At 40.8% G+C, this 24,748-nt stretch overlaps 1 protein-coding gene across 4 annotated transcripts in view; it reads left to right on the top strand.

Moving 5' to 3' along the window:
* Dusp16 (dual specificity phosphatase 16) overlaps positions 1 to 24,748 on the top strand; it is a 76,803-nt gene that overhangs the window by 34,982 nt on the left and 17,073 nt on the right. For all 4 annotated transcript variants that reach the window (XM_013511424.1, XM_013511423.1, XM_013511422.1 and 1 more), the window contains 3 exons: positions 4,086 to 4,678; positions 5,520 to 5,658; positions 22,174 to 22,337. In XM_013511424.1, coding sequence (XP_013366878.1) covers positions 4,451 to 4,678; positions 5,520 to 5,658; positions 22,174 to 22,337 — 531 coding nt within the window. In that variant the 5' untranslated portion in view covers positions 4,086 to 4,450. The remainder of the gene's footprint in view (positions 1 to 4,085; positions 4,679 to 5,519; positions 5,659 to 22,173; positions 22,338 to 24,748) is intronic.

Genomic DNA, 24,748 nt, shown 5'->3' with positions numbered 1-24,748 from the left:
CCTCAGGAAACAGCTGATTGAACAGATGTAATTCTGCGGGGATGGAGGAATTGTCTTTTATTGTATTTCTCCATGCTTTATTCAGATTTCCAGAAGGGAAAAAGACCCACGGATACGTGGATTGGTTTACTTTCTAAGTAAATGTTGAAGAAAATAAAACTTCAAGTATTATAAGTGAAAGGCCAAGATACAAAAACTGTGTATACTGTGTAATCATTTGAATAAAGAGAAGGGAAGGTCTGTCTATTTGTGTTTTAGTTTCTATTCATTAAAAAAATTCTCTAGAAGAGATCAAAAGAAGCTGTTACCAATTAGAGGACAAGGTTGAAACTTGGGCAGATAAAGGACAAGGTTAAGAGGATTGTCAATATATTTATTTTTCATTTAAATATGTTTTGGGGGCTTGTTATTTTGGCGTGTGTGTGTGTGTGTGTGTGTGTGTGTGTGTATGTGTATGAGTGAGTGTGAGAGAGAGGATCTTGCTATGTTCAGCCTGGGTGAACTTACCGTGTAGCCCAGGCTGGCCTCAAACTCATGGTGATCCTCCTGCCTCAGCCTCCTGAGTGCTGGAATTACAGGCATGTGCCACTAAAAACAGCAATTTCTCACACCTTCATCTAAGTATAATGAACTTAAAAACTACACCTGTTTGTATTATATACATGTTTGAGGCTGTTAACTATGTGAATATATTATCTATTATAATGGCAATAAATTAAAGCTTTAAAAGTTGGCAGAGTAAATAGTAGCAAAGTTGATCTGTTGTGGATTTTTTCACAACTGAGACTCGATCTCAGGGCCTCATGCATGCTAGGCAAGTACTCTACCACTAAGCTACATCCTTACCCTTTTTTTTGAGACAGGATCTTGCTAATCTGTCTCAAATTTGTGATCTCTGCCTGCAGGCTACTGAATAACTGGCATTACAACTATGCACGAGTGCTTCTGGCTCTGCTCTGGATTTTTTTGTCTTTTTGAGGCAGGGTCTTGCTATGCAGTTCAGACTGGCCTTAAGCTCACTTTGTAGCCCATGCTGGTCTCGAACTCACAACGGTCCTCCTGCCTCAGCTTCCTGAGTGTAAGGATTACAGGCATGCACCACCACACCTCGTGTGCCCTGGATTTTGTAATGTGCATTTGGGTTCTTGTAATTCAGTCTAAGAATTTTTATTCCTTTTGACTAATTCTTATAGAAATTTTGGGTAAGATTACCTTGGTGGTTTTGCAAACAAAATAAATATTCTGGTCATCTTTTAAATCCTAACTGATGGAAAAGATTTTAAAAGCAAAGTCGTCACAGACATATCCCTGATTGGAGGTTATTGACATTCTTCAAAATGAACAGTGAATGAAGACACATTTTTAAAGTTAAAGTTGTAGCCGAGAATAGGGATTGAGCCAAAATTCTCTAGCTGTGAATGAATGAGGTTGAGGCCATTGTTACCTCATGCTCCACAGCCCCTTGCCAGGCTCTGCCTCTCTCGTGTTCATTTTAGGACTAGGGAGAGTCAGACTTTGGGCATAAAAGTGTGCAGGAGGGCTCCAGCTGGCCCCACACAGCGCAGAGAGCATGTAACTTCATCCACACTTGACCTTCCCTGCTTCGGTTCAATTACATCCTCCTATTAGAGTCGCTTCGACCAGACCCTTTCTTGGTCATGGAAAGGGTCTTTTTCTGTCCGTAGCTGCTAGCTCTAGCTCTCTGTCTGGTAAGGATATCATTTTCTGCTCTGTAGATCTGTTTGCTGACGGGAAGTGAGGATGAGAGTTTACAAATTCAACTTTTTTTTTAATTCAACTTTTGCATGTTTGCTGTCTTCCCATTCCTTTTGTCCCTTGATCTGCTAACCCAGATCACTGCTTTGTCCCATCCCGATTGTATCACTGAGAGGAGCCAATGAGACTCAGAGTCCCAGCGTCATTGTTGGAATCAACTCACTCTTGTTCTCTGGTTTCCTCTTTCTGTGCCCCTTGGGCACCTTGTGGACAAGTCGTGTTATTCTTTCCCAGTCAGCTCCATTATGGGAATAGGGACTTAGGGAGAACTGGGTAACCCAGTCGTAGAAGCCCTGGTTTGGGAGTCAAACAGCCTGAGCCCAGGACCTTACATTCAGGGCTATAGCCTGGGTCAGTGCTCTACTTCCTCTGTTGAAGAGATGACTTTAGTATCTTAGTGACATAAAGCTGTACTAAATATAATGAAGCTTGGGGCTGGGGATTTAGCTCAGCGGCAAAAGCGCCTGCCTGGCAAGCGCAAGGTCGTGAGTTCGGTTCCTGGTACCAGAGAAAAACCAAAAACCAAAAAATAAATAAATAAATAAATAAATATAATGAAGCTTGCTTCTCAGAAGACAAGAAATGGACATGGACTGTATTAAGTGCAGCTGTTTTGTAAAATAGGTAGATGAGATTTCTCAGGTACCTTCTAACTTGGTGTGTCAGGTTCTGTGAGGAAAGTTGCAATGGGACATAGGAGGGCCGAATTACTTGTGCTTTTGTCTGCCCATGATGCCTTTTAGATTCTAGATGTAAGCCAGCTTTGTTCACCAGGGCGTCTTTACAACATTTCCCTCCTTTCTCTGTGTGATGTGTGGTTGTTTCCTTAGTTATGAATTTCAGATAAATGTCATAATTTTGTCCTCAGAACAAAGGTGTATGAGGGAACAGGGTCACGCATATCTGCATCACATAGATGAAGAAACTGGCTTACAGGGATTATGTGCTTTACTCAAAGTTATATACTCCATGAATGGCAGCACAACTTCTTTTATATCCTGATCCTTCTCTGTGTTTCAGTCTTGAATTTGTAAGTATAAAATTAGGGAGAATGGGAAAGATGTTTGAAGATTTTGCCATCCCGATCTGAAATCAGTTAATGAAATATTGATTTGAAATCTTAAATTGTTTTGGGGACAAGGAAGATTTTTCTTATTGTCATTATAATTAGAGAATCTTATATGCAAAGCACAGTGAGCATAAGAAATATAAAGTCTTTGCCATCAGAAGGTTTACTGTTTGAAAGTTGAATGCTGACCATAGACATCAAGTTTTATGTAGTACAGCACAGGATTTTGTATAAGAAGGCTGTACCAGGGGAGATAGGAATCTGAGAATATTGAAGGTCAGGGTCATGTCCAAATTATGGGCACCAAACTCCAGTTAGTGTTAATGCGGAAAAAGTTGACTATAGAAGTTTGATAGGAACAAGGAGACGCTGGATCCAGTTTTAAGGGCTTTGTATATGGGGGTGGCTGATTTAAAGTCCTAGGCTAATGGGTAAAATTTTCTAAGGCTGGGAGTCAGTGGTCCTTCTGAGAATAGGGTGCAAGAAAGTAAAGGGTAAGACTGTGACAGATTGAGGAATTCAGAGTGCGCAGAATGGGCATGGGAAGGAAACAGGCCAAAATCAGAGCCCCGACATGCCTCTTGTGGAGCTAGGTACATCACATGCCCCAACAGTTCCGTAGGTGCTGTGACAAGCATATCAGCCATTTTTGTCCATCCTTTTCTTCAAAAGGCAGCTGAAATTTATACAACCTGTTTTCCTGCCTATTCTCTAGAGGCTATTGTTTGCACGCTGGTGTTTGTGTCTACATGTATGCACTCAGTAATGCAGTAACACGGTAATTCTCAGGCAACTATGGGGTTTTTGGTTTGGGCTTTATTATTTTTTTTCTTGGTCCTGATAATGTGAGATTGTTGAAATCACCCTTTGCTGTTGTTCTCTGTACTGTTTTCAAGAATTTAAAGTGGAAAAGCATTTGGAGTAATTCTTCAAGCTGCTTGGTATAGCCCTTCTAATTTCATACGAGTTGTGTAGTTCTGGCCCCAGGTGATTATCATTCATGAATATGTTTTATTTTCTTGAAGTTTTTGTCATTTGAGGTACGACTGAATTATCGCTGGTGTATTTTTTTCTGAAGCCATACCTACTTGTCCCTTTTGTTTGTCCAAATGAAACAGTGCTTCAAGTGTGGAATCAGATTAATGGAGTAAATATTATGAATCATACACTCTCTAATCCGATGCTCTTTCTTCTTTTTCTGACCCTGTGTTTTGTTTTCTGTCTTTCTCTCTTCGTGTAGGCTGTCAGTCCAGTGTAAAGCTGTTGGAGCGAGGGAGCAAAGGTAAAGAATGATGTAATGCACTGGCTACCCCAAAGCATCTTTTGTTGTGGGATGGTTATTCCAGTCATCTCTCTATGAATCGAATGTGAGGGGCTGCTTTGTGGAAGGAGTCCTTTGCAAGAGCACGTCAACGAGGAAGAGAAAGAGACATTCAGTTGGAGGGCTCTTGCTGAAAATGGGTTTAACTCTCCTTTTGCCAGTCACCACCAGCCTGACCTCATACATTTTTAGTACAATGGAGTGGCTGAGCCTTTGAGCACACCACCATTACATCATCGTGGCAAATTAAAAGAGGAGGTGGAAAAAGAGGACTTATTGTTGTCATGGCCCATGAGATGATTGGAACTCAAATTGTTACTGAGCGGTTGGTAGCTCTGCTGGAAAGTGGAACAGAAAAAGTGCTGCTAATTGATAGCCGGCCATTTGTGGAATACAATACATCCCACATTTTAGAAGCCATTAATATCAACTGCTCCAAGCTTATGAAGCGGAGGTTGCAGCAGGACAAAGTGTTAATTACAGAACTTATCCAGCATTCAGCAAAACATAAGGTAAATGCTTTCCTTTCTTTTTTTGCATTTTTAAGGTAAATGGAGAAATATTTTTAAGTGGAGAAAGTAATTTGAGAAGTTTTGGTTGCTTTTTAGATTTTGGTACCTTGTAGTACCTCAAAATAATTTACTGATTGTACATTATAGACTATTGTGAATTACACTGAAAGGTTAATAACGTGTTTTATTTTGGGCACAAGCTGTTTCCCTATTAATGGCTTGCTAAAATTGCTTTCTCAATTTAAACATTATTCTGTATTTTCTACAAATCCACTTTGGAAAGTAAGTAGGAACTAATTATTAGATATGCTTTTCATATCTGGTCACAGTTACATGTGATAATATGGTCATGACATAAGGATATTACCTTCAAGGAAATTACTCCTAGGATACTGAAATCTTCTTTGTTAGGGAAGGCTGTATCTTTTCTCCATGAATAAAAACAAGCTCATCATTTAACTTTAATAAACAGTGCATTTATTGTTACTAGGAGCCATTTTTAAAATGTTTCTTTAGGTTAAGTTTTGTTTATTTTACATAGTATGTATTTTGTTTATGAACTTCACCCTTTTATAAGGGTCAAGTATTTAAAACCAGTGAGTTCTGAGCATATCTACATAGACATAGCATCAGTTTAGCCTTTCAAAAGTTGATTTATACAACTGTATATGCTAACTTTGTCCAATAAATTAATCATATCTCATTTTTATTCAAATAATTGAAAATAAGCAGTAGTTACTTGCATCAGCACCAATAAATATGAGAGCCTGTTCAACCGGTTGTTTTTAAGATTATTTTTCTTGCCTGCCTTCCTGCAACAAGCCTCCCATTTGCATTTCAGATTGATATTGATTGCAGTCAGAAGGTGGTAGTTTATGATCAGAGCTCCCAAGATGTTGCCTCTCTGTCATCAGACTGCTTTCTCACTGTACTGCTGGGCAAACTGGAGAAGAGCTTCAGCTCTGTCCACCTGCTTGCAGGTAAGGCTGTGTGCAGTGCAGAGTACTTGGAGGCTCATGGAGTCCTGTAACCAGGGTTGCCCAGTGAGTGCAAAGTACCGTAGGTCATTGCAGCTGTGATGCTTACAATGAGTTAAAACTTTTGACGGATGTAACGGTTCTGTTTAACTTGAATAGTATTATTCTTCCTCATTGGTCAGCGTATTTTTGATTTAACTGAGGTGACTCTTCCTTGGTGTTTATTAGCTAGCAAAGTCATCACAGATTGTTGTGCCTGTGTGTGGATAGCTCGGAGCCAGTTTTTCTGACTGAGGATTTTTCTGTTCACCTGTGTTGTAAGAACACCAAATGATCTCAGCTCCTGCCATTACTTCCCACCTCTGTGGCAAGAGTCCAGCCAGTATTACAGTGTCAGGCTCTTATTAAACATTTAAAGTGGATTCCAGGTCACCTTTCTGGATATTAGTGGACAATGAAATAGGTTAGAAGTATGCAGAATGTTTCTTCTAATTATATGGGGACTGTTGTAAAACCTGTTTATTTTTGTTTTTACACTAGAAAATGAAATCTCAACTTACAAATGGTAAATGACCAGTTGATTTTAGAAAGGACACAGAAAGGACCAAATATTTTATATCTGCCTGAGGGTGTTCCAGCTCACTGAATTCCAAAGCAGACTGTCCATCCTTCCCTTCCTGTTTTGGGGACATTACTGCAGTCTTTTCACTTGCACTGGCTCAGAGGGGTGAAAACAGTTTACCAGTGCATGGCATCTTAACATGAAGCTGCTGTCAGGAAGATGTATCCATAGGGATAGGCAAGAATGTTTTTAAAAATGTGATCTAAGAAAATAAAAATACTGATAAGTAGTATCACTTTTATACCTTCAGCGTTTTGTTAGAAGGAGGCTACAGTGAACTTGATGTTACTGGCATTTGGTTGTTAGAACCGTGAACATTTCTGTTTTAAGAGAAAAAGATTAAGCAGTTGTTGGTATGTTACCACTTTTAAAACTCTGTGCAGGTTTAGGTAAGATTTCCGCGTCTCCAGTTCAGATCATCTGTAGCCACTTCTTTCATGTATGCTGTGATTCTCTATAATCTCTCTCTAAGTGTTCTTAAGTGAGGCCTGCTTGTTTGACAGTGCAGGTTTTAGGATTCTGTGACTGAGACTTGTAATATTCATCATGTCTGTTGATAGGCACTTTTTTTTTTTTTTTTTTTTAAGTGGTGGTGCTGGGTACTAAACCCAGAGCCTTGCATATGCTAAGCAGGCGCTCTGCCACCTAGCTACACCTCCAGCTTGGTAGGCACGTTCTTTTAATGGGAATATAGTGTGCTAAATATAGCAGTTTTAGAGTGCCACTATGCTAATTTCCTGAGTTTAGGCCCTCATCCCCTGCTTTTGTAGCCATTGTGAGGGACTTTGCTTTGGAATTCTATTCATGGGATCAGGGGGTTTTTAGAGGTTATGCACCAAGATGTGCTTCATGACAAAGTGGCTTGCTTGTGCCCCCTGCTCTTGTTGAGATACCTTTTCTCTGTGGAGGGCTCTGACATGAGAAACTGGCCAAGCAGACACCCTGCAGAGGAGCGAGCCTGCTGAATTCCCAGCACAGGTGTCTTGACTATTTCAGTGCCCTTTCACTCCCTTTGCCAGAGAGCACTCCTTTGTTCTTATCAATCATCTGTAGCTTTGGAAGAGGCACTCATTGACCAATAAGGAAAAACAAGGATCCAGTCTGGTCAGCTTGATCAATCCTAGGGACACAGTGGCTCAAAAGATGCGACCTCCTCATTTCATACAAGAAGTGTTTTCCAGCCTGCAGTGGAAGCTCACTGAGGTAGCACCATGAACCACGACGACTGTATTGATGGCCCTACATCTGCATCTACCCCTCCAGAATCCCGTATTTTCTATGGCCTTAGAAGGCCTGCACCGCCTCATTTGGGAGTTTCTGAGCAGCCAGATCTCTTCTAACATCCAAGACAAGGTTCTGGGATATTAAAAGTGTCCCCGGCCATCCAAAAACCTCAAAACAATTGGGACTTCTCTTGGTGGATCTGTTCTTTGGGGTAGATAGAAAATTGGTATAAGTAGAGGAGGTAATGCCATCAATTTTTGGGAAGCAGTTTTTTTGGCCAAGATCTAGTTGCTCACTGGGTGTACAAGGAATGTGAGACAGAGGATGTATCAATAAAAGTTTCTTAAATATTTTGCTTGGGAAGAAATAACTGGCCATGGGAAACTGTACTGGTTTCCAACAGCGGCTACTGTAAATCACCAGGTCACTATGATATAAACAAAGTGCTTTCTTGGAATAATTTTTCCATCAGTTTAGAACTTTCCACCACCTTGAGAAAGGAAAGCATCAGTTGTGTGAGCTGGTATTTATGCTTACTAGGTAGGGAAGTGAAGAGTTGTGGCCCTAGTTCTAACACTGCCAGGATTTCCTTATCCAGTGATGAGTTTGAAAAGGGGGACTAAGAAGATTTCCTACAAAATTGATAAGGAAAGAGTATTGTAGAGCATCTTTCTTTGACACAGGGTCTATGTAGTATGTTGTCCACGCTGGCTGGTCATCTCACTGTCCTCCTGCCTCAGTCTCTGAGTACAGGGATTATAGGCATGCGCTACCATGCCCAGCTGATAATAGCATCTTAATGGGCTTTTCTCTCAAACAGGGGGACCCAAACTTAAGTGGAGAACCTACAGAACGGAGGGTCACTGCAGGAACGGGGTGGGGGAGACATAGGGAAGCTGAGCTGGAGTGTGGGGTTTAACCCTTCAGTGGGGCGCAGATCTGACTTATCTTTGTGTTCCCACACCTAGAACTTCCTGAGTTTTCAGTAAATATTTGATATTTACATTAATTACAGATTTTATACCATTTGTATTTCATATGATATATTTTATTAGTTTAGAATATAAGTGATTAAACACAGATAAAATCTGAAAGTAGAGAAAACTTGACTGCTTTGAGATAAGTTATTTGCAAAGCGCATTTATTCAGATAGAGCAATATGTAACTGCGATGGGAAAAGTAACGTGAAAATGTTTTCATTTAAGTAGATTTAAACACTAAAATCTGATAAAATGCTGCAGTGAAGTAATACTCATTTTTTGAGATTCTTAAATAATGAAATTTGATAAATAGCTAACCCTAAAAATCTAGCTTCATGCATAGGAAGATACAAATTCTTGAAACTATGTAAATGGAGAAAAATTGAAACAATATTTATATTAAAAAGTGTAAGTGTAACGCTGGGCATGGTGGCACATACCTGTAATCCCAGAACTCAGGAGCTGAGGCAGGAGGATCCTTCCAAGTTTGAGGCCAGTCTAGGCTACATAGTGAGTTCAAACCAGCCTGAGCTACGTAGTGAGGCCCTGACTCATAGTGTAAGGCTTTGCTTTAAATGTATTAGTCAAATCATAGCATTGTTTCAGCTCCCCTACCCTATCCCTGCATGGATTGAAGGGTTTAATTATTCTTCATTTTAGCAAAAAAGAGTGAGATTTCCCATCATCCTTGTTGGGTAGGTGTAAGGTGCCTGCTCCAGAGAAAGGGGGGTGTCCACAAAGTTTTACTGTATAGTACTCATACTCACCCCTAGCTTGGGATGAGGTGCAGGATGACTGTACAGTAAATGAAACCCTTAGGTGAATAATAGACTTCAGCTCTTTCATTTCCAAATGAAGGTGAAGGAGCTGTGAGTGACTCCCCAGAGCCGGCAGTGCTCTCTCCTGCTGCCCAAGCCCCACGTCCACAGTGAGTCCAGACCTTCTGGAGTTTGCTCAGGGCTGCCCAGGTCAGATCAGGCTTATTAAAAAGGCCCTTTGTGTGGTAGCTCTTGTTCGGCCTCTTCGTCATGTTCTTACTTTATACTTCATGGAGTGAAACAATTGATAAAGAATATACTATATATAAACAATTTTAAAACATTAATTTAATCAGAGGGGATCATCAAATGAGCCTAACTCCTGTGTTCTAAAGTATAACTTTGAATAACTGTAGAAAATACCACTTATTAAGTACTGTGACAGATGTAGTCTTAGGTACAGGATTAAGGGCTTTTATAAACACTTAGTCTCTGAACATACCTAAGGTCTTAGATTTTTTTGCTATCATTAAAGGTCAAACACATTTTTATTTATTATTTTTTTGAGACAGGGTCTCACTAGGTTGTCCAGGATATCTGTGAATTCTCAATCCTACTGCCTCAGTTTCCCAAGTAGCTGGGATGTAAGCATGCTCCACTACACCCAATAACAAATACTTTTGAGTGTGTACTAGATTTGCTAGTGCAGTTAGACCTATGAGTGAATAGAAATATATTTAACTCTGCACGTTTTCAGTTTAACAGGGATCTAGGTTTATCTAACAGTTCTATGTAATATATGTGAAGTTTGGTTTAGTAGAATTAATTACTGTCCCTCCTGGAAGTATAATAGAACTTGATCTTCCTGATTACAGATTTTTCTTCTTGTTATTGGTATCATTAATTCCATTACCTCATTTCTTCTCTTTTATCTGGAGAAAGGACATCTCAAACGTTCTACTTTGAATCCTATAGCATTTGATAAATGAGATAAAAATGAATGCATTTTAGTAAAATACTCCAGTTACTCCAAATTCACTGCTCTAAATGTACAGCAACTATGAGTCACTGAAAGCAGTCTAAAAATAGGCACTGTATATACACATGCAGAGACTATCTATGTAGCCTTTAAAAAAAGTAAAGGCCTTGGGTATGGCTTAGTGGTAGCTCATGTGCCGAGCATGTGCAAGGCATTGGATATGATCCCCAGCACCTACTGCCCCCAAATCCTGCCGTTTTTGGTAACAGAGTTGATCCTGGAAACGTTACTCTGAGTAAGCCAAGTACAGAAAGGTAACTACTGCAATGTATCACCTACAAGTGAAATCTACAAATGTTTCTATGATTTGTGAAATCTACAGATCATAGAAACAGTTGAATAGGAGTTACCACTAGCTAGACGGTGGATGTAAGAGGGGAATGTTGGTGAGTATAGACTTTCAGTTATAACATGGGTAAGTGCTGAAGATCCAGTATGAAGCATGATGCTTAATAATGTGTTATATGCCTGAAATATGCTGAGAGTAAGATCTGAAATGTTCTCACTACACCAACAAAGGACAGGTAACTATGTGAGATGTGGTAGTCATTTCACAGTAAATACATGATTCAAATTACATCACACACCTTAAATGTATATCACTTCTACTTGTCAATCATACCTCAAGGGGAACATGGTATTGTTTTGCCCACTGGTTGTCATACATTTGCTGACCCCACTTCCGGGTCTTGGTTTGCACAGTGCTGTCCAGGTTGGATCTTTTCTCCAGTTACTACCTGCCAGTGTAGTATGCCAGTTCGGAATTCCCAGCAACGTGTGGCTCAGACATAATGGCTGAAACTGCAGAGCTAACTAAAATAGTTCTTCGGTTCCTTGTCATGATATTTTGCACAAACCAAACAAAAGCACTGTAGATGACAACAGTGCCATCAATCTTCCCTTGCCCCAATTGTGTCATCTGTGTGCTGTGGAGAAATGCCAGGTGCAGGCACATTCTTCGCCCTTTCCCTCCGTCAGCCTCTCGGTGTTTGATGGGCCCATCTGTGGTTGTGCTCTGGAATTGGCTCTAGGGAAAGGAGATACTGGAAAAAGCAAAGGCTTCCCCCTCCTCTTGAGAGTCCAGGGGTCAATTTGGGGAAACATGCTTAAACTGGAGGAAACAAAGGGAAGCATGTGGTCATGTGCTAAACTGTGATATAGGGATAAGGAACGATTCAGTATATCTGCAGAAATTGGGAAACATTTGATTATGGCAGTGGAATTTTAATTGAACCTTAAAAGATATGAGTAACAGTTGAGCTTTGTAGATTATTAGCATTCTAGGGGAAAAAATATGATTAAAAATATCAGGAGCCAGGTTTAGTGGCACATCCCTGTAATCTGTTAGGGAGACTGAGGTAGGAGTTTTGGAAGTTCCAGACCAGCCTGGGCAATGTAGTGAGACCTCTTGAAATTTAAGAAGGGGTACAGCTCAGTGGTAGAGAACTTTCCTAGCGTGTACAAGGCAGTAGGTTCAGTCCTTGGTACAGCCCCATCCCCTCAGTATCAGGACCAGAATGGGGAAAATGGGAATTGAGAGGACATGTGGTTAAGTTATGCAAGCCGTTTAAAGGAGAAGGAAGATTTTTGTGCGCATGTGCAGTACCAGGGATTGAATTCAGGGCCTTGTGCATGCCAGTCAAGTACTCCACCGCAGGGTTACATCCTGGCCTACCACTTAGATGTGGGCACAGCGAGCTATTGGAGGTTTGGCCGAGCACTTGTCATCACTCACTCACCAGATCTTCCTTCAGGGCCCGAGGTCTAGGGAGTCCTCTTCTGCTGCCAACTACGTCAAGCCAGCATCATCCTCCCCAAGAATACTCTTAGGAGCCTTTAACTGATCCTCTCAGATCCTCTGTCTTGTCCCCTTCCAATCCATTGCTCACTGTAGCCAAAGTTGTATTTTATTTTTAAAGTAATCCAGATTATATCTCTTTCTAGTTTAATATGCATCATCAGTAAGATTAATTACCAAATTCTTAACTGGCTCATGAAGGCCCGCAGGGCCTGACTTCTACCCACCTCATCTGATGCCACCGTACCTCCTCAGGTATTTCTTGTTTGTTTGAGCTCGTTAGGCCTTTATCCTATTTGCTCTAAGCCTACAGCCTCATTTTCTCTGGGCCTTCACAGAGGATATCTTCTCTCCCCTGGGGTTTCCTTCTCTTCCACTCACCCACGGTAGGTGTCTCCTAAATTCAGTATAATTGTTAAACTTTCTCTAGCTGTCAGGCTGTTGGTTCCACACTTCTTTGGCCACCTATTATAATTAGCTAGTCCTCTAATCATTTGGTTAAAATTTGTTCCGATAAACTGTCAACTGCAGAGAAGCTCTGTCTTGCTCACCTCTGTCCCCATTACCCAGTGCTGTGTCCAGCTCACAGTAGGTGCTCACTGAATGCTGGATCTTAGTGGTTTCTAGGGTCATCTGGTTGAGTGAACAGCCATCCCTTTCTTCGTTTGTTGCTCCATGAAGTCTTCCAGGAAACTCTGTCACTGGCCCAAGAGAAGCACTGCTGATAGGGTGGAATACACGAAATGTGGCCTGATGGGATATCCTGCCTCTGGATGGATTAGAAAGCTGTGAGCATCACAGAGAGCCAAAGTGACTTTTCTGGTGGTTCACAGGAAGTTTACAAGTTAAGCAAATTTGATTTTTGAGTCATCCTTTAGAGACCAGAATTGTATTCCTTTTTCCCCTTAGTCGTAGGGTTCTGCCAGTTGATAATCTCATTTTGTTGTGCTTTTTGGTGACCGCTTAAGACACATCCAACAGCTGCTTTATTCTCATCCAGTTGTCGTTGGTGTCTGATTTGCTTCTTAGAGGATGTACCTCTGATTGCCTAAACCACTGAGGCATTACTGCCCTCTTCACATTATGGAATCCTGGACCACTTAGGGGCATCGGAGGAAATTTTCTTGATCCATCCTTCATATGAAACACTTTGCATATGGTAAGGTGCACTACTTTGGAAGACCAAAATGGCATTCACTAGTTCTGCCATTTTCCCTTTAGTAGCACAAAAATGTCTTTCTTCTTCTGTGGCCTCTTCTTTCACCCTGAGAGTCTTGTGGGGCATTATCGTCTAGAAATAGGAAGCAGATTTGTGGTCCCACCCATGCAGCATAGCTTTTGGCCTTGAATGGAATCAGGAAATCCTTGGAACATCAAAAATATACAAAACTTATGTCCATCAACAGCTACTCATTGTAACAAGGAAAGATTCAATAAACATTTGTTGAATTCTAGTTATATGCAAGCACTAAGCTAAATGTTAAAGTTACAAAGGAGTGTAAGGCATACTTGTTATCTGCAAGCAATTCACAGTATGTAATGGCTAGAGAAATAAGACATCACAACACACATGCAGAGATAATTCACAAGACTAAAGAGGTGAAGGCAGGAGGATCACTACAAGTTTGAAGCCAATATGGGCTGCATATTGAGTTCAGGACCAGTCTAAACTACATAGCAAGACGCTGTCTCAAAAACAGGTAATTCAGTTACCAGATCATGGTTAACATTGTCCAATTATTGGTAAATGTTTTTATAGAACTTCTAAGTTGGCAATACCATACCCAATGCCCTGGTCAGGGAAGATAGAATTTTCTTTCAATAGAATAGAATAGATCAGCATTTCACATAATAAGGGAAGTTGTGAAACTTCTGTTTCAGCGGTAAGCATGTGTGAAACGGTTTTGATATAAAATGTATTTTGTTGGTCATGCTAAAACACCTTTTGAATATACTGGGCAGAAGAGGTATAACCTGGGCTGGGAATGTAGTTCAGTGATTGACCACTTCAAAGCATTCACAAGGCCCTGAATTCAAGCGCTTGTACCACACACACACACACACACACACACACACACACATACACACGGGTGTAACTTGTCCTTACCTGTAATTGGGAAGGACACAAAATGAACTGGGAAGATTGAGTTGTCAAAGGCCCAGAGATAGGAATGCACAAGTGTGTTAGGATGGTAGTGGGGGAAATGAGGCTAGACTGGGTTTAGATTGTCTGGCTAAGAATTTTTAATTTTATTTTGTGGGTATTTGGAAGTAGAGAATAACGTGAAGACTTTATTTTCCAATGCTTAATCTGACAGCAGAATAGAAAATAATTGGAAAAGAGGTCCAGTGGATCAGAGAGAACCACGACTAAAAGCCTCCCAGGCATGAGTGTGACGGTTTCCGATTAGGGTGGTGATAGGAGTATGGGAGGCAGGTACAGAGCGCAGAGAGACTGCACGGGAGAATCAGCGTGTCGCATACCAAGTGAAGCTGCTCAGAGGCTGGGGTGATGATGGAATGCTGCTGACTGGATAGAGAGATTGTGGCTTTGAATTTATTTCTAAGGGCTTGCAAGTGGAAATGACCAAAGGGGGCTGAAAATGTTAGATTGGATTGGGGGCATTAAACCCAAAGGTGCAGAGTGAGAACTCTGATTTTCAGGTGAAAATGAGCACGTATGGTCTCCTTAGTAACACTCACTCTTCCCCACTGATTGAAGTAAGAGTCCCCCTAAATCTCCCTTCCCAGGAAGTCCCAGGGAACTGTTTGCTTGTCTTCGCATCTTACCCTCACTGACTAGTGGGCCAGCCATGTTGCTGTTAATTTTCAGCCACGAGGTTGATTCTGGCCGTACTCCTTTTGACGGGCTATTCTGGTTGCCCTCTTTAGAATCATCTTTATTTGAAGCATTTAATAAAACTCCTGTGTGTGTGTGTTTGTGTGGAGAGAGGTTTCTAGGTTATGTGTTGCCAGTTTGAAAGTAGTTATCACTGCATCTTCTGAGGTTCCTAAATAGACTCTGGGTGTTGCCAGTTGAGTTATTTGATAACATTATCCTGAGAAGAGTAAGATCTGAATATTCTGAATTAGAAATTATGTTACATTATTATAATATTTCATGATTTTTATGCTAGTACTTTGAAGTGTTTTGTTTTGTTTTGTTTTTTGGTATGGAGAATTGAACTCATGACCTCAGGCTTGCCCAGGGAGCACTTATGCCGCTGAGCTATATCCCTGGCCCTGAAGTGTTTTAATTCTTTTGTTGTAAATGTGTCACTTGTAGGATATGTATTAGGAAATGTAGTGACTTCTTAAGCTTACTAAAGTGTTTCCAAACAGTGTGCATCTGTCCTCTTCATGGTTGGTGTCTGCGACAGTAGGTATGAGGCAGATTGGAAGAAGAGAATAGACTAGTGTTTTGGACCATTTAGGATCTTTCTCTTCAGTGCTGCCCAGTGACTCAGAGCTACTCAGTGGAGAGCTGGCTGCCTAGGAAGCAGGGCTACGTTGCTAATCTGAAGACGTCACCCCCACTACCCCTCAGAGACGCTGCATCAACCTGGGTAGCTTGGCTACCTCAGACCAACTTACACAATGAAAAACTACAGTTAGACGTTTCTGTTTGGTGTTTTTAGGGGTACGGTTGCCTTTCTTCTCCTTTTTCATATTCAGCCACTTTAAACCTCTGTGCACACAGTCTGCCGATCCTTGAAGAAGTGGAACCAGACCCGAGTCTGTTCTTGGTCAGAAAATAGGTCCGAGTTGCCGGAATCAGTCACTTCAGCCTTAGACATTAAAGAATTACTCTTAAGAGCAATAAAAGTATTTTATTGTAAAAGAACCATTTTCAGTGTTTTCATTTTAAAAAATATTATGGTATTTCTCTGTGTGGTCATGAAGCAACAGATTGCATTTTCAGTGTAGAGAGAGGTGTTCTGTACAGGTGCAGGTGTACTCCAGTTTCTCACCTGCGTTATGATGAGATCTGTGCTTAGATTACAAAAAGGAGTTTTTGTTTTACAGAACATACTACATGAGAACTATCTTCGAAAACCGTGCAACCATCGGAGGTATATGAAAATAATTGAAAACACTACAGAGTTAAATTTATAGATGACTTTGTAGAGAAATGGCTTCCACAACATAGTTTGGTATAAATGCTGTTTCTGTATGTAGCTGTGGAATCCATTCACAATATGGGCCGTGCCTCTCTGTAGTTCTGCCTTTGTCTTTAGGCAGCTCTGTCAACTGACGAAGCTTAATGACTTTTACATATTTGAATAGACCCACAGGGGAAAGTACTTTGTTTTTTCCCTGAAGGGAACTATCTTTAAAATAATAGAATTGATACTTACTGTAATAAAAGAGTAGGGATCTGTTTTTAGAACTTCGGACTTGAAATTAAGAAATGTCATTAAGTTGTACTAAAGTGGTATTTTTGTTAATTAGGTAGATATTCTTTCATTTTAAGAAAATAAACTAATTTATAACTGATTACATGGGTCAAAGGGAATGGAAAAGAAAGAGTAACTGGAATTATTTAGTAGGGTTGTTACATGTATTTTATTTTATTTGGCAAGTTTTCCCCCCAAAATGGAATGGTAGTTTACTTTTTTTTTTTTTTAATGGAAAATAGTACTTTTGATTAGAATTTGGTGCAGGTGACTTTGAGGAAAGAAATTTTTTCTTGGCTAAGTTAGAATAAAGCGATGTATAAGTTATATATACCTTAACACATGTTTTCTCTGTCCAGTTTTAATTTCTACATACGCATTCTTTTGGTTGAATTTGTAGAAAACTAACGAACAGAAATGTGGGTTTCAGCGTTGTCCATCCAGATCCCTAGAGGCCATGACGCTGAACGTGAGTCTGCTTTAGCCTTAGACACGAGCACTGCAGTGCGTGGGGCTGGCAGGCCCTGCCACCCTTGGATTCCCTTAGACTCGGGTGTACGTGTGGGGAGCACATGGGTTAGGAACTCTTCTATTTTCTGCATTCCAGAGGATAAACAGCACACATTTTAGAGACAGGAGAAACTTGGTAAGACTGAACAGCATGACGGATCGTTGAACAACTTTTTAAAATATGTGAAAACTTTTTCAAGAAGCGTTATCAGTTTTTTCAGACCGCTTTGCCTGTAGACAGAGGAGGATAACTGATGTGTTTTTGTAATGGACTCGTACATGGAGTCCCTAGGATGGCAGAGGGTGGTGGGGAGTTAAGGTGAGGGTAGTTACGATGAGGCTTCCCTCTGTGAATCCGTCAGCCTGTGCAACAGAGTACCTTTCTTCTGCCAGAGCTCTTATTTTAAGAGAACCAGAGAAAAACGGATATTTTGGATATACTGTACTGTATTTCAAACCCGCTTTGGTGGTGAAGCCTTTGATAGTTTTTAAAAAGTTCAGAGGAAATCAAGCATCATCTCGTCTGTTGTTAATTAATGAAACGAAACTAGACTCACTAGAGCACAACAGTGAATGGAAGGTCAGTGATGGAGAAAGCCGTCAGTGAAGGAGGGTGTCTGCAGGGAGGAAAGCTGTCAGATACAGATTGGGGCACGTGTGCTCTCGGCTGAGGTAGTGTTTTTTGGAAGTGACTGGGACCTACAGTTTGGGACATTTTAAGCCAGAGTGAAATTTTACTTAAATCTGTTAAATATTTTAAAATATTTGGCTCTTTGTTTTTGTCCTAGATATTAGTTGAAAATATTTGTTTCTTTTTTTTGTTTTGTTTTGTTTTCCAGTACTGGGACTCGAACTCACGACCTTGTGCTTGCCAGGCAGGCGCTATGCCGCTGAGCTAAATCCCCAGCCCCCAGTTGAAAATATTTATAAACAAGATGGTTCTTGTTTTGTTGATAACATGTTTTACAAGGTAGTGTTGTTTGGTTTGGCTTTTTTTTTTCTGAGATTGAATTTTTTTTTTTCTTATTTCTATTGCCTATCATGGAATTTTCTAGAGTCACATTCACTTTTGAGGCACATTGAAGTTAGTGATCTAAGATTTCTGTACTAATTAGTGATGGACCTGTCTGTACCTTGAACAGTCAGGCTGGCTGGGTTTATGACTGTTAATGGAATTGTATCTCTCAAAATTGTTCTTTAGAGGGTGCTTGAAAGCAGAGATACAGCTTTGTTACCAACTTGCAAACTATAATCATGAACAAGTCAGTGACTATATTTACATTTCAGTTAGTTCATATGTAAACTTTGATCTGGGTTACATGCAAAGTATATTTCAAGGGTCTCATATCTCTGCTCATGTCAGATCCCCTGCTCTTTTTTCTCATTGAAATGTTTGAACTATATACCTTTGGAGAAACAAACTCTTCCGTCAGTTTGGGAGAGGGCATGACCATTGTTAGTCTGGTACTGAGAACTGTCAGGTCACAGTGATAGGCCAGACCCCCATAGATATGGGCAAAGCTGTCCCTGCATCCACGGGAGAGTTGGGGTTAACTCCACAGGAGTTAGAGAAGTACATGCATTCTAGCTCTGCCAAGTATTACACAATGTGATTTTTGCCTCTGTTTTCCTATCTGTAAGGGAGAAATGGTACCTACATCATAGGGTAATTGTAAAGATTGAGGAAATACTTGTAATATTTAAAGCAATGCTTGTCACATGGTAAATTTTCAGTACATTCTGTGACTATTACATGATTACTTACATCATTTTTAAGTGTGATTATTTATAAATTTAAAATGGAATTCAAGTGGAATTTCCTTGGGTACTCTCGTTTCTCTTTCCCTGAGAACATTTACTGGAACATTGTTTTGTTAGATTTAAATGACAGAAGAGAAAAACATATGAGGACAGTTCTTTACCAAACCACCAGGATCTCCTAAGTTTATGAAAGTTACAACTTAAAATTGTACAATTAATTATAATCAAAATAGTGCCTGTCAGTTATGTTGGGTGGATATAAGGAAAGAATGATGAGAATCTTTGCCATTTACTGTTAGAACTACCTCAAAGGGAAAAATTACACCTTAAATAACAACTATATTATATAATGAAGAGAAACTGAAAAAGAGAAAAATATTAAAAGAAATAAAAATAGGGTTGGAAAAGTGTATTTAGCTTAAATAAACCAGTTTCTTTGAAGATAATTTTAAATCCTTTAACATCCTTTAACATCCTTGAGTGCTGTGACTCTCACAGAGAGGTAGGAGACAGTGTTTCTCTTACTTTTTTGGATGAATATTCTATTTTATCACCCTCTCATAGGACAGCTGTGCTGTGGTGCACACTTTGGGGAAGGTAACTACAAGCATTGCTTTTTTTCTTGGTGTCTAAAGAGATGTAGCTAAACAATTAGCTGCAGATCAAGAGCAGAGAAAGCGGGGGGCGGGGGGGCTGGAGATTTAGCTCAGCGGCACAGTGTCTGCCTGGCAAGCGAAAGGTTGTGAGTTCGATTCCTGGTACCAGAAAACAAACAAAAAAGAGCAGGGAAAGGACTCATAGAAGACGCTGGTACCTGTACCTACAAACAGTACAGTGGAATAATAACCTCTGACACCTATCGCTTACTGTGTTCCAACACAGAGAACACTTGGTGTGTCACCTAACCCTCTCAACAACAGTATGAGGTAGCATGATGGTCATCCTCTTTTTTGGGGGGGGCAGGGAGGTGTCTTTTTTAGACAGGGTCTCACTATGCAGTTCAGGCTGGCCTTGAGCTCACTTTGTAGCCCAGGCTTGTCTCGAACTCGCAACAATCCTCCTGCCTTAGCCTTCCGAGTGTTGGGATTACAGGCGTGCCCCACCACGCCCGGCTTACATCCTCATTTTATAGATGAGGAAACCAAGAGCCAGAAGGACTAAATAAGACAACCAGGAAGTGGTGAGGTCAGGATGAGATGAAGGAGCATGTGCTTTTGGTTTCTCTGCCATATGGTCGTGGGGCTGTGTGTGTGTGCTCTGGCCTCTACATGTGTGTGCACGGGCGGGCCAGGGTGGCATTGCTGGGTGAGAAGTAGCCGTGAGTTTTGCATGGCTGAAGGTCATGTTTGGAAATCATAAGAAGTGAGACTGTACAGGTACAGATCCTGAAGGCCTCGTCCAGCACACAAAGAAATTTCTGATTTCCATAATGAACCTACTGTGTCCATCACATTACCTTAAAAACTTTAGTAAGTTTAAGAACTTAAACTGTAGATAATTAGCCAGTTAGAGGCCAGGAATATACTTTAACCATTTGCAAGTGACACAGTTGTCAGCCGCTTCCTGCCAGCTTAGCTCACAAGTCTTGGACCCTGCACCGAGCATGGACAGTAGGCCCAGGAGTCCACTGGGCTGTGCTCCAGGTGAATATAACACAGGGTGATACTCAGAGCTTTCTCCTTCTGTCAGCTTGTAGCCTTTCCAGCAGTTCTGGAGCACATAGTTTAGACACTTTCCGAAGGAGAGGCAGTTCTGTTAGGAGATGGAGACAACTTCAGTGAGATTTTCAGGGTCTTCTCTAAGGCTCAATTAAAGAGGTATTTTAAAAAAGAGGTATTTTCTTCTAATAGGATTTAACGGTGGTTTTCAACTTCCTATATTGAATAGTATAAATTAATGCTATTATAAATTATAAGTATTCTTGGTCAAATCTTCTTGGCTCCTGAGTTCAGGCTTATTAAACAGTGAGCATATGGATAGCAAGGGATGTGTGTGAAAATTTGTCATAATTTGTTTAGTTCCTGGGTTTGAATTTGGATAGAAGGAATATTCAGATTGGAACCCCAGGTAAAGACTGCCTGCATTCTTTTTCCAGAGGCCATGAGCATGCCTCCTTCGGCTGCATGGCTTCCACTGGTGGGGCGGGGCAAGACTGTGACTTGATGAGGGTCATAGAGCAGATCATTAGAAGGTAATGGCTAGAGTAAAGCTTAACTCTTCCGGGTCCAGGAGTCTTTCCGCAAGAACTTCATGTACTCGGAGCAGTGTAGAGTTGGTCAGCACTTCTTTCTAGTGCTCAGCAAAATGAACAGATCTTCAGATATCGGTGGTAATTTTGGGACCCTTAACTAACCTTAATTGCCTACAGATTCCAAGAACTTGACAGACTATTTCTAACAGTGGAGGTGAATGTTTTTTATATCTTTGAAGTGAAAGGATATGTATGGTGGGATGATTGAAAGTTAATTCTAGAAAATTTTTATTTTGAAGAAGTAATTCAGTCTTGGTTCACATTTTTAAAACTTTTTATTTATTTTTATTTTTTATTTTATGAAAAAATAAAATTTCATAACCAAGAGAATAACAATAGTGATCCCACTGTGTATCATTATCTTCAAAGTAGTTACTCAGAGTATAAGACATAAACCAAAAAGATTCTTACCAAAAAGCCCAGACAATAACAAAACACTTTTCAGTGAACTAAAACTAGTAATACAAATGAAACACACTTGCATATATATTGAAATGTTTTTAAAACAATAGACTATGTAATTTGTGGCATTTATACATGGTGGAGTACTATGCTGCCATAAATAAATAACCTTGAGGCATTGGTACGTAAATGGATGCAACTTGAGAACATAATGTTAAGTGAAATAAGTCAGACACACAAATTCAAGTATCACATGGTTTCCCCTATATGAGAAACCATATATATATATATATCTATATAGAGAGAGAGTTGGGGGGCAGACAGACAGAGGTAGAACCTGCAAAATAGAAGAGCAATACATCGGAAGTAGGAAGAAGTTCACTTTTCTTAAATATCCCCGATTTATTTCTGTGAATATCGGCCCAGCTACTTGCCATGGACTTATCCTCTGTGTGTTCCCCAAAAAGAAGTTTGCATGAGGATGGGAAGTGGGGAGCAAGTGTCACAGGGCCCGTGAGGACAAAGGGACGATTGGAGAAGTCGAAGGGTGACTTCCGAGGGCCTCCAGACGTGCACATCCACACTGTCTCCTCATGTGCCCGGCTCAGTGCTGGGTAATACATCAGGTCCAGCACTGGCAGCTGCAGAGAGGAGGTTGTGCACAGCGGCATTCACTCGGACCTGTGAGATTTGATTTTGCTGTTTGAAACAGCTTCGTTTCAGGAGGGCTGATTTTTACTTTGTGCCTGGCATAATCTTATAATGTTTATCCTCAGGTGGGTTTGCCGAGTTCTCTCGTTGTTTCCCTGGCCTCTGTGAAGGAAAATCTACTCTAGTCCCTACCTGCATTTCTCAGCCTTGCTTACCTGTTGCCAACACTGGGCCAACCCGAATTCTTCCCAATCTTTATCTTGGCTGCCAGCGAGATGTCCTCAACAAGGTGGGTGCTTTGAAAATATCCTTCACTGCTGGGTTTATTGGTAGCAGCTGGAAAAACAGCAATTGCCCATTAGCTGTCATCTGAAACACACTGCAGTCCCGGAAAGGAAGTGCACTGCTCTCAGTGTGACTCCCCAGCTAATGGTTACATCATCTTTTGGAGTGTTATTTTGTTTGATGTTATTTATTGCCACAGGAAATCCAAACTATGGTCGTATTTGCTTGTTTTTCTCGTAGGTTCAAGAGACCTGAAATAGGACAGGCTTTTTAGCCTTATTAGGCTATTGCTTAGCCTATTAGCCTGTTGGTTTATTACAGTAATTGGGTGCGTGCAGCAGGCTAATACCCTCACATTTAGAGATGTATTTATTTATTGCAGCGCAGTGGAAGGGGACTCAGATTGGGCTTACATCAAAGAAGGCTCCCATGAAGACCTCTGGGCTGGAGGGGCGGGAAGGTGGTAAAATACGGTGAGAGTGGTAGGTGCTGTTGAAGACAAAGGCTTGAAAGTAGGTACTGCCAGCCCCGTTATGTCCTTGTTGGGAGAGCTTGGTTGAGTAAAAAGAGCAAAGCGCGTGGATGCTTGCTGAGGGCATTGACCTCACTGAGCAGGCGGGCGTGTGCTAGTAGAGGAGCATGTATTAGATTGGGAACCCAGTATATAATGGTATGTTATAGTAATGGGACTATAATCTGACGGCACAGTTTATGTGCTTTTAACTTTAGCCAGTAATGCTGTAAAACAGTGCTCTTACTGCCTGGAAAAGAGATTTTTCTTTAAAACTTCTTAATTTATGTCACCACAAATTGAAAAGGCCATGGAGATCTTAATGCAGCTACAGGTAATTTACAAATGCTACTTTCCCTTGTGAAGGGCTGTAGCAGCTCTTGACATTTTTTCCCTCAGTGACTAGAGCAGTTGGGCTGTAGCCCTCTCTAGTGAGCTTTCCCAGAAGGAAAAAAAAATACCTGTTTGCGCAGCAATGAGGCATCATTATTTATGCTCGTTCTTACTGTGAGACCTGCCTGCTTGAGACTGGATAGCTTATGCTTGCATGGAGCCTCTCTGGTGGGGTCTCAATGCCTTTAGCTTGTGGTTATTATTCGTTTTCTTTTAGAGATAAGCAACTTTGCTACAGAAAGCAAAGTTAATTTCCTAAAGCCACATGCATTCTTGAGGCAAAGCCAGTGATTGTTTATTTAGTCTCCAAATAAGAAAATAAAATTTCTAGTTAAGGATCCTGTTTAAGCTGGTAATCCTTAACCAGTTAGTTAGCAGGTAATTCCACAGGATGACTTTTGTTATTTTTGACATTAAACTAAATGGCACATTTGTTTTGCTCTATACTTTTTTTCAAATTTAAGAAATATAAGTCAGTTTACAACTTTGTTGAATGCCTATAAGGTGAGAGGAGTTAAACCACGACCTGGACTTGAGAACAGGGAAGGGGTGGTTTCCTATTTAGCGTTCTCCTTTCTGCCTTCCAAACACACAGCCGGCAGGGTACATACAGTATTTGTGGGGGAAACAGGCTTATGGACACTCAGGGGCCAGCAGCTGGGCCAAAGGGTCCTAACAGCACTGTCAAGAAGCTTGCAGAGGAGAGGGCGAGAAGTGTAGACGAGGAGGGGGCGAGAAGTGACACTGGTAGGCTGGGCAGCCTTGAGAGTGCCGAGTTGGAGTTTATATTGAAGGGTGGTTTTAGTTCTCACTGTGGTCTTCTTTCAGAATCTTTCCCTTTGGTTTTACACCAAGCTATTACACTTTTTTTTTTTTGAGACAGGGTCTTGCTGTGTAGTGCAGGCTGGCCTTGAACTCGCTTATGCAGCCCAGGCTGGCCTCAGCCTTCTGACTGCTAGGATTAGAGGCGTGTGCTACAATAGAATGCAATGTACCATTAGGGAAAATTATAACATTTTAGCATGTGTTTAAAATTTAAGTGAACATGCCTCCTGAAAGCTGTCCTCATGCTGTTTTCTCAGAAAACCCCTTAATAAATTTGAGAAACCCAGGTAAAATAGTCTTTCACAAATTACAAAATGCAGGACTGGGGATGTAGCTCAGCGGCACAGCGCCTGCCTGGCAAGCGCAAGGTCGTGAGTTCGATTCCCGGTACCAGAAAAAAAAAACAAATTATGAAATGAATGGGATACAAATGAATGACATTTGACTATTATAAAATGAAAATGTGTAAGGAACAAAGATTCTTTATCAGAAGACATAGCAAACTAGTTCCTAGATCCTGATGTTAATCATTTAAAGGACAGTGGTTCATTCACCAAATACTCACTAGGCCTCTGCTGTGTGCCAGACAGTGCTTTGGGCTCTGGAGGTAATAAATGGGACAGAAGCACCTGTTCTCATAGCTGATCACCTAGGGGAGAAGAAACTCGACAGTCACCATAATAAGC

The sequence above is a fragment of the Chinchilla lanigera genome, unplaced genomic scaffold (assembly GCF_000276665.1).
Source record: "Chinchilla lanigera isolate Chin_1 unplaced genomic scaffold, ChiLan1.0 scaffold00012, whole genome shotgun sequence".
Lineage (NCBI taxonomy): Eukaryota > Metazoa > Chordata > Mammalia > Rodentia > Chinchillidae > Chinchilla > Chinchilla lanigera.
The sequence above is the reverse complement of the archived record's forward strand: the minus strand, read 5'-3'. Positions and strand labels throughout refer to the sequence as shown.